Source organism: Rhinoderma darwinii, chromosome 4 (genome assembly GCF_050947455.1).
Source record: "Rhinoderma darwinii isolate aRhiDar2 chromosome 4, aRhiDar2.hap1, whole genome shotgun sequence".
NCBI classification, from domain to species: Eukaryota; Metazoa; Chordata; class Amphibia; order Anura; family Rhinodermatidae; genus Rhinoderma; species Rhinoderma darwinii.
Window position 1 is genome coordinate 150,604,691 of NC_134690.1, and position 14,858 is coordinate 150,619,548.

At 43.5% G+C, this 14,858-nt stretch overlaps 1 protein-coding gene across 3 annotated transcripts in view; it reads right to left on the minus strand.

Moving 5' to 3' along the window:
* Positions 1-14,858, minus strand: part of MCF2L2 (MCF.2 cell line derived transforming sequence-like 2) — a 396,533-nt gene that overhangs the window by 5,883 nt on the left and 375,792 nt on the right. For all 3 annotated transcript variants that reach the window (XM_075861683.1, XM_075861681.1, XM_075861682.1), the window contains one exon: positions 8,653-8,753. In XM_075861683.1, coding sequence (XP_075717798.1) covers positions 8,653-8,753 — 101 coding nt within the window. The remainder of the gene's footprint in view (positions 1-8,652; positions 8,754-14,858) is intronic.

Sequence of the window (14,858 nt, forward strand, 5' to 3'; positions counted from 1 at the left end):
CAATGATTATTTTTATCTCAAACCTCATTTGAATAGTAAGATTAATGAATAAGTTGTTCTTTACAGTAAGATAAAAATACAAATGTACTGTGTAAAACAACTTAAAGGTTATGTACTGTATCAGGCCCTATCAGGCACATGGGCACAGTGTCTAGAGCGTCTCTACTATCTATTACATGGATAGAATGAAGACTAACTGGCCGTTCCTCCCGCCAGCTGCTCACAGGGGGGTTTTGCCAGTGGGACACTCCATAATCAACTTATTGTGCAGGGGACCTTTTAGTCCAAACTGGACAAACCCTAAATCCCAGGTATTTTAAAGATTTGGACTTAATTTTGATGAAGTTTTTCTTCTACAATTGATTCATATACATAAATTAGCAGAATTACCTCTTTTACTTACCAAGTGGTAGTGGTTAAAAGGGTTGGCCAGGAAAAAAATATTTTCTAAAAAGTGTCCCCCAGCCATGGTTTGCCTTCCCTAAAACCCCCTTCATATTTTCTAGCCAGTTTCTGTTTGATCCCAATCATCACTGCTGCTCTTTCTGTTTGTTTACATCCCTTGCTTCTGGTCCTGGCTGTTTCCTGTCTTGTAACCCACCATACCCATGATCCCTTGCTGCATCTGAGGACACAGTTATATCCCCCTTCCTCCCTCCACAGCATCTCAGCTATTTGCATACTGCCATGCCCCTCTATGTTCACAGGGTCATTCCCTGCTCTAATTACAGTCACCCAGCTCTCTGCACTGTCACACACACCCAGTAATAATCACACAGGGGGATGGGGGTTATATACAGGAATGTGGGGGTAATACACAGGGACATTGGGGGTAATATACACGGATAATGGGGTTATAAACAGGGATGATGGGGTTATAAACAGGGATGATAATGTAATACACAAGGATGATGGGGGTTATACACTGGGATTATATAACTCCCATCATCCCTGTGTATTACCTCATCATCCGTGTATTACCTCATCATCCCTGTATATAACCCCCATCATCTCTGTATATAACGCCCATCATCCCTGTGTATTACTTCATCATCCCTGTGTATAACCCCCATCATCCCTGTGTATTACTTCATCATCCCTGTGTATAACCCCCATTATCCCTGTGTATTACCTCATCATCCCTGTATATAACCCCCATCATCCCTGTGTATTACCTCATCATCCCTATATATAACCCCCATCATCCCTGTATATAACCCCCATCATCCCTGTGTATTACCCCATCATCCCTGTATATAACCCCCATCATTTGTGTATTACCTCATCATCCACAGGGATGATGAGGTAATACATGGATAATGAGGTAATACACAGCGATGATTGGGGTTAAAAACAGGGATGATCATGTAATACACAGGGATGATGGGGGGTTATACACAGGGATGATATAACTCCATCATACCTGTATCCAACCTATATGTAACCCCCATCATCCCTGTGTATTACCTCATCATCCCTGTATATAACCCCAATCATCAATGTGTATTACCTCATCATCCCTGTGTATATAACCCCATCATCCATGTATTAGCTCATCATCCACAGGGTGCTTTGTAGAGCCACGGCGCATCATAAACTATGTTTACATGCGGCAGGACCAGAGGAGGCGGAACTCTGAAGAGCTCATAAAACATCCGCCCGGCCCAGTGCCTGTAAATGTAGTTGATGACGCGTCATGACTTTCTTAGCCGGAAGTGCTGGCTGAGCAAAGACACGGAACGTCACAGGAAATGAAAAATTTACTCTCTGTGCAGTCACGTGACCGCAGATCAGAACACAGTAACGTTGCCACAGGTAAACAGACGTTATATTAGAAATGTACTTAAATATGTCCAATTAAGTTAAAATATAAATAAAATTTATTCCTGGACAACCCATTTAAATTATTAGGGAACGAAAGGTACGACTAAATCAAAGGACAAAATATGATTTGCTGTAGATCACCTCAACAGCATCTATCCTCTCCTGAGTGACAGGACAAAGATTTAATAAATGAACCCTCCATTTATGTTAATGGTGCTAAGTAAAAAGGGGTGGGATTACAGCCGCTCTCCTAAATCAGATGTTAAAATAGCAGCTAGTTTGCAAAACCGGGGAGAGATGGGATGTCGGCCCGGTTCCCCTTTCCTGGATTCAATTGTATCCTTATAGGCTATGTAAACCGTTGAACTAAATTTTTTTTAAATAAAGCAATGTATTATGTGATTTTAAGCAACTTTTAAATTGTTTCTTATTAAAAAAAAATATTTTACATAGAAGCTGTATCTTGCAGTTAAAGCCAAATCCGGCAGGTCATCAGGACTGACGGCTTTCATGAACTTAGATGTGATCGATAAAGACCGGAACCTGCATGTCAGAGACATGCAGGACCAACTTTCACGGAAGCCATCAGTCCTACTGTCCTGACGGATTCGGCTTTGACGGCAAGCTACAGCTTCTATGTATACAGGATAGATAAAGGCTGGACCTCAAAAAGTAAAAAAAAAATGTAAAAGCAATTTAAAGGAACAGTGTCATCACAAATTATGTTTTTATATGTTAAAGATGTTAGTGCTTTATTAAAAACGTTTATATTCATTTGTGTGTTTGTGTTTTACTTTTTCTTATTTTTACACTTTTTCTTCCCTATGGGGGCTGCCATTTTTTGTTCCATTTCTGTATGTGTCGATTAACGACACATACAGACATGGAATACGGCAGCCACAGTCCCATAGGGACTGCGAACGGCTCCCGTCCCATTGACTTCAGTGTACGGCGTCTGTGTGGGAACTGCGCATGCGCCGCTCCCACACAGTCCAATTCGAAATTGGCGCCGTCCGGCGCAATTTTCCTGTGGACCGGAAGTCGCGGCCGGACAGTAATATTACTACTTCCGGTCGCGGCTTCCGGATTTGTGCACTTGGACCAGCGGCAGCAAACGGAGCGGACGGGCCGGAGGGAGCCGCGGCGGCAGGAGCAGGTAAGAGATTTCAATGTATGTTCGTGTTTGTGTGTGTTTACTACTGTATGTAAACCTACTACACTGTGTGTTAGCTCAAAAAATGGCGACACACAGTGTAGGAGGTTACACCGTTCAAACCCCTCGTTTATCCCGGCACTAGCCAGGATAAAGGAGGGGGGGATGCTGAGAGCTCACTAGAGCGAGGGCTTTTTACCCAATTTTGCAAAGCTGCAATTTTGGGAATAGCTCCATCTAGTGACCAAAAATGGGTAGTATTATAAATTAGAATTAATTTATAATATTTCCTGACTCGTGAAAAAAAGAAAAAAAATTTGAACAATGTTTAATCACCCACACACTAAATGTTTAATTTAAAAAAAAAAAACATGTTTTTCTGGCAACACATTCCCTTTAAAGTAGCTTAAAACCAATACATTGTTTTATTTTTCAAAAAATAGAATTCAAAAGGTGTACATACTCTTTAAACATACCGACATTTTCTGGTGACTTTTTAGATATGTGTGTACATGGGTAATAACACTATTTCTGACCATTATATGACTTGTACATGGTATTTTTTTTTTTAGCAGTCTTCCTCTCTGCAAGCTCTCCCTTTAATTCAGGGGAGGGGAATGTCCGGCCCACAGAATCATTTGGTCTGGCCCTGCAGGCACGGAGCAACCTCACTCAGACTGCCACCACCGCATCATTCACTACTTGGCTCCGTCCGTCCTCCTCCTGCTCCTAAATGTAAGTAACGTCATTGTGAGTGAGTGATGTCATTTCGCACGGCCCGCAAATTATGTTATAAATATCCAAATGGCCCTTGGCAGAATTTTTTTTCCCCACCCCTGCTTTAATTCTTAGTTTAGTCTCTGAGTTAGTGGGCGAAGCCTAACTGCTATCATGTCTTGTATGTGCAGCACACATAGAAGAGGAGAATTTTGCTTTCCTATCTCTATCTATGACATATATATATATATATAATGTACACACACAGTCGAATCACATTATTACCACCTCCTACTTTTGACGTCGGCAGCGCATAGCCCATGAAAGAAGTGATGTGTCGTGTGCTGAATTGGTGGGTATATAAGGTGTGCGATAGGCTGTCTGAACACATATCACTTGTTATTGCCATGGGTAAAAGGGGCGATTCATCAGAGTTGCAAAAAAGGATGAAAAAAAGGCATTCGGGCCAAGGGTGGCAGTATTTCTCAAACGTTTGTGGACTGTTTGCGTGCTGCTGTGGTAAAAGTGTATCATGAGTGGAGAAATGGCACCATTGGGAATATCCAACATGGAAACTGTGGAACACCATGTGCTATTGATGTGAGAAGTGAACATCGGCTATGAAGGTGCACGGTGGCCGAATGACATGCAACAGTGGAGCATCTCACCGTGAAAATCAACCAGGGGGCTACCAGGCGTGTGTCTAAAACAACAGTTCAGCAAACCCTACTGCATATGGGGCTCCGAAGCAGACAGATAGTCACTGCTCCTATGATAACAAAGGTGAATCGTAAAAAAAGGCTTAATTTTGCACAGCAGTATCGGATTTGGACCACCGATGATTGGCAAAGGGTTGCCTTCTCCGATGAGTCACGGTTTCTGCTTCATCGAACAGATGGACGTTGGCATTTCAGGCGAGAAACATCAGAGAACAAACACAATGCAACCATTGCTGGAAGAACACAAGCTGATAGCGGTAGCGTTGTGGTCTGGGGAATTTTTTAATGGCATTCTCTGGGCCCACTCATCCATGTGGAAGGCACTCTGAACCGATTTGGGAATGAATCCATCGTTGCAGATCACGTCCACCCATACATGCTGTTTGTCTTCCTTGGGGCAGATGGAGTCTTCCAGCAAGACAATGCGACATGTCACATGTGTAGAAATGTCCCACAGTGGTTGGAAGAGCACGACCAAGACTTCCAAGTACTTCCATGGCCCCCTAATTCGCCAGATTTGAACCCAATTGAACCTTGATCATCTTGTTCGCTCTATGGATCCTCCCCCACGCACCCTTCAGAAAATGTGAGATGCACTGCAGTCAGCATGGCTCCAGATACCAGAGACAACCTACCAATACCTTATTGAGTCACACCCTGCCCTTCTAGCTGCTGTCTGTGCTGCACACGGCGGTTACTCTATATATTAGATGGTGTTCATAATAATGTGACTCAACTATGTATAGCACTGGGGTGAGACAATAAGACCAGATGCTGCAGCAGGTCAGATTAGCATTAATTGTTGTTTAAAAACTTGTGTCCATTTAATTGTTCCGTAGTAACCTGAACAGAAGAGACCAAGGCAGCGACTGGATGACGGTTCATTAGGAAGTGTGAGGTTGAGAGCTGAGTATTCTTTACTGGGGTGGTGGGGCTTCTTTTTTATCTGTGAGCCACAGTGTGGGGTGTGTTTTTATTCAAGGGGCTTAGTGTGGCCACATTTAAATTTAGAAGACACAGTGTGGGGTATATTTTTATTCAAGGGGCACTGTGGGTATTTTTTTTTATTTAAGAGGCACAACGTAATGTGGCTTCTTTTTTTTCTATGGAGCACAGAATGGGGTATATTTTTATTTAGGTGCACAGTATGGCCATTTTTATTTTTTAAGATGCACAGTGTGGACATTTTTTTTTCCACTAGTCATAGTTTGTTTTTAGTTTTATTCTGGGGGCACTGTGTGGGACAGTATTATATTCAGGAGGTACTATGTTTGAACCTGTTATTTTCAGGGGCACAGTGTGTGGCATTATTATGTCCAGGGGACAGAGTTTTTCCCTCTTATTTTCAGGGGGCACAGTGTGATGAGCTATTATATTCAGGGGCAAAGTGTGTGAAGCAATTATTCTCAAGAGGTACAGTGTATACTTTAATTATGAAAAATGCTTATTTTATGAATGTTAGCAATACTCTAAGCAGCTAATACAATGAAGTTTTAGTACTATTTGTTAGTGAGGCATAAGTGGGCAGCACAATTCCAGTGTCTAGAGAAGCACATTAGTATAAGTGCAGAGACTTTGAGCTGGGAGGCACTCTGCTATTCCTCTGAAAATTTGTTACATGTAGTAAGTGCCTTAAACATATAATAAAATTTGCCAAATGGCATGTACATCATTTTCCTTGTGAAATTCGAACCAGAATTCTGGCACATTGGGGGAATGTATAATGCCCTCTACAGTTATCTGGCATACAAAAGCCGCAATTTGCGAAAAAAATAGATTTTTGAAACTTAGAAATGTTGTGACTTTTCTGTTTTTATGCCGCCTCCGCTGCTTTTTTTAAAAAAAGTGGGCAAGTCTTAGCAGCAGGGGCCGGGCTGCCGAAGCTCAATAAATTTACTATAATTTATAAATTATAGTGCAAATCTACACCAGTTTATAGCGGAATGAGATTTTATTTTCTGGCGCATGGACGGTGGGAGCTGTGCCTAATTTATTAAGAGGTAAGGGCCTCTTAATAAATTGGGCTTATCTTACTCAATTGTTTTTAGATAAAGACTGGCGTATGAAACACCACTTTTAATAAATTTAGCCCATTTTGCTTTAAGAAAATATTTGGCTAATAGGTATATATTATGGAACAAATTAAGCCCACTCTTCATTTTAATGCTTTTTCCCCATGAATATGTACTTTGTGTAATGTGGAGGTAAACTATGAAATAGACATACAGCAGCTACAACTGAATATATAGATTTATCTATCTTTTTCTAAACTATTTTTAAGCATTAGAGGGGTAGCTTTGGTAACCACTAGCTTCTTGTGGTGCCTTTAAAGAGCATTCACTTAAATAGTTATGTGGTATTGTGTAAAAACATTGGATAAGGCCCCATGCACACGCAGCAGATTTTGTTGCAGATTGTGTGCTTGCTGAAGAAACAACCCCATTCAGACGAATGGAACTGATTTTCAGTTGCAGAAATTGCTGCAACAAAAACTGCATGTGTGTGCTTCATACAGTCCAGTTTTTGATGTATCTTTTTTTAGCCAAAACAAGGAGTTGTCCCCAAATACAAGATAAGTATCAGTCTTTTCTTTATACTTTTACTCCTTTTCGCCTTCGTTCACATATCCGTCAGGGCTCTATTCTGACGTTCCGACTGAGCTTTCCGTCGATTATGGTATTTATTCCATCAAAACGACAGAACCCTTGCACAACTGAGACAAACGTAAACCATTGGCACCGGATCCGTCACCATTGAAATCAATGGTGATGCAAACGGAAACCTATGGTTTCCATTTGTTTCAGTCAGGGTCCCGTTCTGACGGAAAGCTCCGACGGAACGTCACAACAGGACCCTGACGTAGATGTGAACGAAGCCTTAGAATCCAATACTCGCTTTAGCTTGGAAAAAAGAAAAAAACATTAAGGACAGCACCAAACTTCCTAATTTGAACCTGGGCTTTTATGTCTCTGACCAACAGAAAAAGATTGTGAATACAATCGCTACATTAACTAGAATTACTAAATAGATCTCTATCGGCTTTGTACACATGGACGGCGCAGTTTTTCTTCATTCTTCCTTGCAAAACTGTTCAAGCTTAACCCAAGTTGCATGTGTGCCATGAAAAAATAGCTACCAATTTTATGAACAAATTGTGCATTTTGGTAGTGTCCAGTGTTTGGCTCCTGCCAAACTGCTTTTCAATGCCCCAAAAGACCACTATTGGGCTCAACAGCTCTTAAGACCTTTTTGCATTTGATTTCAGAGTCTCCTACATAAAATAGGCAAACTGTAGGGGTGAATTCACACAGCAGATGTGTTGATGAAATTTCTTTGACTGAAAATCAGTTCCATTCATTTGAATGGGTTTCTTTTGGCGGCAAGCACACAGATTTCTTCAAACCCTAATGAGATGAATGGGACAGTCACAGAAATTTCTACACAAAATATGCCGCGTGTGACTATACCCTAGCTGAGATGTCAACAAACACCAGATGAAAGGAGGATTAAAGAAATCTCATTTATCCATTCATAGATATTGAGGCTCATACTTTCCATATTAACCCAATCTGGTAAGGGAAAAGTCCCATACTGCTGATTAAAAACATAATTTTATTAAATTAAAAAAAATAAGCAAAAAAAAAATGAAATACACATCAAATATCATAAACTCCTTGACCCAACTTCAGTTTTGCATAAACCTGGCTTCATTTTGAGGTTCCCTTCAGATTTGCCTCCCTCCCTTGTTCCCTACTTGAGCAGTTACTCCGTTTTTGATGATGTCCTGTTTGTTGCAAAATTACAACTGTGCTATTACCTTAACTGAACTCTCTTGGAAATTGATACTCTTCATGGCGGAGTACAGTTACTAGAAACATATTTATTGTATACAGGTGATTTCTATATAATTATATGACTTCTGAGGGTGTATTCACATTGTGCAAAACCGCAGCAAAACTGGCGTTTTGATACAATTTAGTGAAAATCGCTTCAAAAAACACGATGTGATCGCACCGTGTGAATACACCCTAATGCCAATTTGTTATTCCACTCATGATTGAGTATTGCCATAATAACAATTTTAGTTATTTTGAAATTACATTTAATACTTGTAATGAATGTAGAACATTTAATTTCCAAATCGAAATCTAAATAGTTTGATTACCCCCCTCCCCTGGACAGTAGAACTGGTACTGATACTTGCCCACGCAGTGTCTATTACTTGAATGTGTCAATTACCTGCACTGTTATCTTTCAGACAGATGTTAGCAGATGTTTTTGGTGTTAATATACTGGAAGGTACCCAGGCTTTTCGTTTTGAATCAAGCTCTTTCACTAACCTGTAAACATAAAAGGTAAAACACGAATGAACGACTACATTACAATACATTCATCATGGCTTAATAGAAATTTTAAATCACATATTCAACTTCTAATGTTTTTACATAGAATAAATCTACATAAAAAGCTAAGTAACTTTGTAAACTCATTACATTACTTATTTTGCACTGCTCCTGGCAACGTGCATGATAGTCCAAAGCTGCATTAACAATTCTGCGGGCTTCAGAACTGAAATCTTCCACCATTCCTTGCTGGCTCAATGACTCCATAAAGTTTCATGTAGGAAAAACAACCTGTCCCATTGCATTACAGCAGCTCAGCTATTAGAAAAGCTTGAGGACTGCTTCCAATAACAACGGGCAGAATGCGACTAACTCATTCAGACGAGCGTGATTCTCGTCCGTGTGCTGTGTGTTGAAACAACGCACAGCACACGGCCCCATTGATTTCAATGAGGATATTCACACATGCAGGAGTTTTCACGCAGTGAGAGTCCGTTGCGTGAAACTCACAGCATGTCCTATATTGGTGCGTTTTCACGCACCTAGCCGACCATCGAAGTCAATGGGTGCGTAAAAACAACGGACAGCACACGGAAGCACATCCGTGTGCTGTCCATGTTTTACGCATCAATTACACTGAAAAAAAAAAAGTGCTTGCGAGTGCGTGAAAAACACATGCCACTCGCAAAGCACACTGATGCAAAATGCAACGCACACGGACAGATTTACGCGTGTGCGTTGATTTACGAGAAAGGAGGAGGATCACAGACTCTTCTCCTCTCCCTGCACACTGAAAACATGCTCCCCACTCTGCTCCACACATGATAAAGTGAGAGTTGCAAATATATGCAGCTCCCACTTCAACCTGCTCTAGCTCATGATAGATCGCAACTATAGGTGCAATTTAGGTCTTGTTTAACCCCTTCCCGACATCCGGCGTATATATACTGTGCACATTGGGTGGGGGGGTATGGAGCGGGCTCCGGAGCTGAGCCCGCTCCATAGTACGAGCGTGTCGGCTGTGTGTTACAGCTGACACTTCAGGGTAATGAGCGGGATCCCTCTCGTTTAATGCCACGGACAATTGCAACCGCAGCATTTCAATGGCTGGAAAGAGGGGACGACCCACTGTATTGTTGCAACGGCCCCATCGCGACAAGATTGCGGGGTGCCGTTGTTTGGCATTGCAAGCTGGGGGCCTGATGAAGGCCCCCAGGTCTGCCATCTTTGTAATTTGTGCTGCCTCCGGCAGGGCTTCATAGACAAGTGTCAGTATCACGATATACTGCAATACATTAGTATTGCAGTATGTCATGCAAGCGGTCCAATGATCGCTGGTTCAAGTCTCCTAGGGCAACAAGTAAAAAAAGTAAAAAAAAACATTAAAATAAAGTTTTTTTTAATAAATAAAAAATTATAAATTGAAAGTTAAAAAAACAACAACCCTTTTCCCATTTTCCCTGAAACACAATGTAAAAAAATGAAAAAATAACATTACTGGTATCGACGCGTCCATAAAAGTCTGAAATATTACAATACATTATTATTTAGTCCGCACGGTGAACGCCGTAAAAAATGTAAAGTGAAAGACGCCAGAATCGCAGTTTTTTGGTCACTTGGAATAAAAAGTGATCCAAAAGTCCAATTTACCCTAAAAAGGTATCAAAAGAAACTACAGCTCTCCCCTCAAAAAAAAAGTCCTCACACCGCTCAATCGATGGAAAAATAAAAAAGCAATGACTCTCAGGATATGGCGACAAAACTAAAATTTTATTTTTAACAATCAGTTTTTTCCTCATAAAAGTAGTAAAAAAAAAAAACTATAAAAAATTTGGTATCACCGTAATCATATTGACCCGCAGAATAAAGTTAACATGTCGTTTTTACCACACAGTGAATGCTGTAAAAACAAACCATCCAAAAGATTGAGGAATCACTGTGTTTTTCATATTCCACCCCACAAATATGTTTTTCCAGTTTCCCACTACATTATATGGTACAATAAATAATGCTGTGAAAATCCAAAACTCGTCCAGCAAAAAACAAGCCCTCATATGGCAATATTGATAGAAAAATAAAAAAGTTATGGCTTTTGGAAGGTGGGGAGGAAAAAACGAAAGTGAAAATCCTAAAAATGGCTGTCGCGGGAAAGGGTTAAAAACCAAGAATCTTTGTATAGATTATAACATCCACAGCCACAGACCGTCGGGACTACTCAAGCCCGCCCCCCCCCCCCCGACGCCCACAGTATCCATCATGAAGCCTGTGGCCCTGAACCGCTATACTAAAACCCCTAGCCCTGCAGTTGCTCCCAGCGGTTTGTCCGATGGGCCTGAGGTAAATGAGATCCTGGACTTCAAGAAAGTAAGAGGAAGAACTTTTTATTTGGTGGTTTTGTCCAGAAGAGAGGTTCTGGGAGCCAGAAGAGAACCTTAATGGCCGTACCCTCATGAAGAGGTTCCTCTCTTGCTCTGGCCCCAAGAAGAGGGGGCGTAAGAGGGGGAGTAAGAGGGGGAATATTGTTACATCCACGGCCGTGGACCGTCGGGACTACTCACCCCCTGACGGCTGCAGCCATGGACTTGTGAGCGCTGGTCCGCTCACTTCTGCTCAACCATACTGGGTCCCGTAAGGGGCGCGCACATGCTTAACATCACTAATTAGCCCACGATCACACTGAACTTAAGTTGGGCACTGCCCTTTTGCTTATTGCCTGAGCGTTGTTCGTCGTCCTCTGTTAGTCTTGCAAATGTTCCCTTAGTGTTATCCTGTTCTCGTTATTCCCATGCCCTGCTACCTGTATCCAGTGTTGTAGTTGTTCCTGTGCCCACTATAGTGTTGGAGTCGAATTCTGCCACCTGCCACGTCTGTTGTGCTACACCATGTCTGGTGTCATCTGTCTCGTCTGCATCACCTGCTGTCAAGATCCCATCTGTGCCTAGCCGTTGCTACTGTGTGGACTATCACAGGTACCCTTGTGCTTGGACTATATCTATTAACTTGGTACACTGTACTTTGGCCAGCTGCCATCCCGCTACCGCAGTGCGGTCCAGTGGGTCCACACACCCACAGATCGTGACATAGATCATACAAAATGAACAATCTTTGCCATGTACTGTATATGCTGTTAAACAAACAATCCAGTAAAGATTTATGACATCTACTCTCCCCACAGCCAGGTCTCTGCATAGTGATCCTCTGTTAACTGCAGAGAAGCCAATAGAAATAGCTTTTTACCCTGCTTGTCAGGTAAGAAGCCGAGCCTCTGCAGCAGCATCCAAGTATAGCTATGGAGATTTCTTCTCAACTTGTTTGGATTGTAAAGCTCTGTATCCTGACAGATATAAACCCTGCAAATGCCCACTTAGTCTTGTTTTGTTTCATTATATTTTCATTGATTTCTAAGAGAGTACATACTGTGAATGTCACACAGTATATACCTTCACTATTGTGGATCCCATGTTACCTATCTGCAGGGAAAGAAGGGACTATATTGTCAGGTGCCAAAGGGAAAAGAAGAGTGATTCCGCTCAAAGCCTGCCTGCAGCAGCACACATTAGCACCAAGGGGGGACACAGGGCAGCAAACACTGCAAATTACTCCAAAACAGCTATTGACAGCATTTCTGAACTTTTGGTATGAAAATAATTCATGGGATAATCCCTTTAAGAACCTGGGATTACACATATAAACTGTATGCATTTTCACCCTTATATCATACCTCCCAACCGTCCCAATTCCGGCGGGACAGTCCCGGTTTCTCACCGCTGTCCCGCCCGGTCTTCAAAATGTCCCGCTGGGTGCTGCATCAAAACAGCTGATTGCTGCTGACTGCAGCAGCGATCAGAAGAAGGCAGGAGTCTTGCGGAGGTGTTCTCACTGGGATCGATGCCAGCCCGGGAGTGGACCAGTCCAGTCACCTGACCTGTCACCTGACCTGTCATCTGACCTCACTGGTCAGGTGACTGGACTGGTCCACTCCCGGGCTGGCATCGACACCAGTGAGAACGCTGCTGCAAGACTCCTGCCTTCTTCTGACGGTGAGTGAAAGCAGTGCATGTGAGGAGGAGGGTCTTTTTTTGCTCCCTGTAGGAGTCGGAATCTCCAATCCCCGGCCGGGGATTGGGGATTCCGCTACAGGAAAAGTGAGTGACTACACTGTCCATATATGGACACAGCGACGTCACTCACTTCTGAAGCGGAATCCTCGACCCTATGGGCGGGGATTCCGCTACAGGAGATGTGAGTGACTAAACTGTCCATATATGGAAACAGCGCCATCACTCACTTCTGAAGCGGAATCCCCGACCCTATGGCCGGGGATTCCGCTACAGGAGAAGTGAGTGACTACACTGTGCATATATGGATAGAGTGACGACACTCACTTCTGAAGCAGAATCCCCGACCCTGTGGCCGGGGATTCCGCTACAGAAGAAGTGAGTGACCAAACTGTCCATACATGGACACAGTGACGTCCCTCACTTCTGAAGCGGAATCCCCGACCCTGTGGCCGGGAATTCCTCTCCAGGAGAAGTCAGTGACTACACTGTCCATATATGGACAGTGAAGTCAGTGACTTCTTCTGGAAGGGGGGGGATGGGTGCAACTTACAGGGGGCTGTGTGGCATTACCTACAGGGGACTTGGTGGCATTACCTGCCGGGGGCTGGGTGGCATTACCTGAAGAGGGCTGGGTGGCATTACCTGCAGAGGGTTGGGTGGCATTACATACAGGGGGCTCGGTGGCATTACCTGCCAGGGGCTGGGTGGCATTACCTGCAGAAGGCTGGGTGGCATTACATACAGGTGGCAGGGTGGCATTACATACAGGGGGCTGGGTGGTATTACATTCAGGGGTCTGGGTGGCATTACCTACAGGGGGCTGGGTGGCATTACCTACCAGGGGGGCTGTGGCGTTATCTACAGAGGGAAGTGTGTAGCAACAAATTTAAATGAAATTCATCCGATTTTAAAACGGACAGGGAAAAAAGTGATGCAAAACACGTCAAAATTGGCCGTTAAAAATGGCAACACGGCCCGGAACGGAATCGGAACGGATGCAAAATGGCCGTTTTTATCGGCCAACACTCGGACCCTGTCGTGTGAATAAGGCCTAAGGGGCTGTGTGTTGCGCTACCTACAGAGGGGCTGTGTCTGGCGCTATCTACAGGGGGTCTGTGTGTGGAGCTATCTACAGGGGGGCTGTGTGTGGAGCTATCTACAGGGGGGCAGTATCTGGCGCTATGTACAGGGGGGCTGTATTTGGAGCTATCTACAGGGGGGCTGTGTGTGGCACTATCTACAGGGGGCTGTGTGTGTAGCTATCTACAGGGGGGCTGTGTGTGGAGCTATGTACAGGGGGGCTGTGTGTGGAGCTATGTACAGGAGGGCTGTGTGTGGAGCTATCTACAGGGGGGCTGTGTGTGGAGCTATCTACAGGGGGGCTGTATCTGGCGCTATGTACAGGGGGCTGTGTGTGGAGCAATCTACAGGGGGGCTGTGTGTGGAGCTATGTACAGGGGGGCTGTGTGTGGAGCGATCTACAGGGGGGCTCTGGTGGATCATTTTTCCATTGCCCAGTAGCAGAGTTACACAACTGGAAAAAAAATCCCCATCATGTAATTCTGCTACCTGTCAATTAAAAAGTCATCCACCACAGGGTCTCCCTCTTGACTTTCATTGTTCTCAGCCTTTTGGTTTGTCCTGCAGCTGCTGCCGCCGTGATGAGCAAATGTTGTGATCTTGGAGCAATCAGCTCAATCTCACACATGTGCAACATGTAGAGATGAAAAATGGTTGGCACTGCCTTAGCTTGCAATGTCACAGACTCTGTGCTTCAGCTCGCTGGGACCTGTGGTTCGACAGCCTTTGTCTGGCGATGCTCAGTGCGTGTTGAAGTTAGTTTCAGCAAATGACAACATGTAGAAAAGAAGACAGCACGGCACTCACCATTTGCAAAAGGTTTCTCTTTATTCCAAGATTGAGGCAGGCAACACGGGATTCAAAAGACAACAGATATTAATCTCACACATGTGTGCGCTTTCGATCTTTAAGGCTGGACTGAGCTCGCACGCGCACCCTATTGGTCACTGTGGGACAGGAC